We start from the raw sequence: 1,629 nt of genomic DNA on the forward strand, positions 1-1,629 counted from the left end.
AAAAAAAAAAAAAACTGTTTAAAAGTTTGGCTAGGTGTGATGGCTCATGCCTGTAATGCCAATATTTTGGAGGCTGAAGCAGGCAGATCACCTGAAGTCAGGAGTTCGAGACCAGCCTGGGCAACATGGTGAAACCCCATCTGAAAAAAAGTACAAAAATTAGCCAGGCCGGGTGGCATGCAACTGTAATCCCAGCTACTCGGAAGGCCGAGGCAGAAGAATCAACCCGGGAGGCGGAGGTTGCAGTGAGCCGAGATCGCACCACTGCACTCCAGCCTGGGCAACGAGAGCAGAACTCCGTCTCAAAGAGAAAAAAAAAAAGTTTGCTGGCCCCCTCTAAAAAAAAAAAAACCAGGCCATCTTGCTACAGTTCCCTGGTTCTGACTCGGGCGGGGGTGCTGGGCTTGGGGCCAGACGTGGCTCTGGTTCTCGGGCACCCCGAGCCCCTTGGAGATCGAGGACCCAGCCGGGAGCTCAGGGGTTGGGGCCACACCGTAGATGCGGCCGTTGATGCAGCACTTGTTGAAGGTCAGGATGTTCTGCGTGAGAGTGCCCGTCTTGTCCGAGAAGATGTATTCCACCTGGCCCAGGTGGTCGTTGAGGCTGGTGCTGCGGGCCTTGGCGGGCACGTCCTGCGGCTGGTAGTACATCTGCACGTCCCAGTTGATGAAGACGCTGTTCCCCAGGTAGATGAACTCGGACCTGCAGAGGCACTCGGGGTCACGGTCAGCCCCGCCTGCTGTGCGCCTTCCCCCATGCCTCCCCGTTCTGTGTCTGCACCGGGCGCGCGGCCGGCAGGGACTCACAGGATGAACATGGACATCGGGATGGTGACACTGAGCAGGATGAGGAAGCCCCAGAAGATGAAGAAGGCCTCTGCGGCCACACTGCTCGCATGCAGCCCTGAGAGGTAGTAGTGCTGGCCTTTGAATTCTTTGACGGAGAAACCGAAGCTGAAGGCCAACACCAGGCAGATGAGCACCACGGAGATGAAGATCTGGAAGGCAGACGCGACGGGGTGGGTGACGGGGGCAGGGGTCCCCCACTCTGCCATCGGGATGGGGTGAACACAAACATAAGGCTGGGGCTGGGCACGGTGGCTCACGCCTGTAATCTCAGCACTTCGGGAGGCTGAGGCAGGCGGGTGGCTTGAGGTCAGGAGTTCAAGACCAGCCTGGGTGACAAAGTGAGACCTCATCTCGATGAAAAACTTAAGAAATAAATTAGTCAGGCATGGTGACACACACCTGTAGTCTCAGCTGCCCAGGAGGCTGAGGCCAGAGGATCGCTTGAGCCTAGGAGACTGCAGTGAGCTATTATGGCGCCACCGCACTCCATCCTGGGCAATACAGTGAGATCGAAAAACATTTGTTTGTTTATTTATTTATTTATTTATTTTTTGAGACGGAGTCTCACTCTGTCGCCCAGGCTGGAGTGCAGTGGCACGATCTCAGCTCACACAAGCTCTGCCTCCCGGGTTCACGCGATTCTCTGCCTCAGCCTCCTGAGTAGCTGGGACTACAGGCGCCCGCCACCTCGCCCGGCTAATTTTTTGTATTTTTAGTAGAGACAGGGTTTCACCGTGTTAGCCAGGATGGTCTAGATCTCCTGACCACGTGATCCACTCGC

The 1,629-nt window shown here is 56.0% G+C and overlaps 1 protein-coding gene across 1 annotated transcript in view; it reads right to left on the reverse strand.

The window, feature by feature from the left end:
* ATP8B3 (ATPase, aminophospholipid transporter, class I, type 8B, member 3) overlaps positions 1–1,629 on the reverse strand; it is a 29,356-nt gene that overhangs the window by 16,987 nt on the left and 10,740 nt on the right. The window contains exons 13-14 of the mRNA XM_011997472.1: positions 807–997; positions 494–702 (exon numbers count right to left, since the gene is read on the reverse strand). Of these exons, the coding sequence (XP_011852862.1) occupies positions 494–702; positions 807–997 (400 nt within the window). The remainder of the gene's footprint in view (positions 1–493; positions 703–806; positions 998–1,629) is intronic.

Source organism: Mandrillus leucophaeus, unplaced genomic scaffold (assembly GCF_000951045.1).
Source record: "Mandrillus leucophaeus isolate KB7577 unplaced genomic scaffold, Mleu.le_1.0 Scaffold54, whole genome shotgun sequence".
NCBI classification, from domain to species: domain Eukaryota; kingdom Metazoa; phylum Chordata; class Mammalia; order Primates; family Cercopithecidae; genus Mandrillus; species Mandrillus leucophaeus.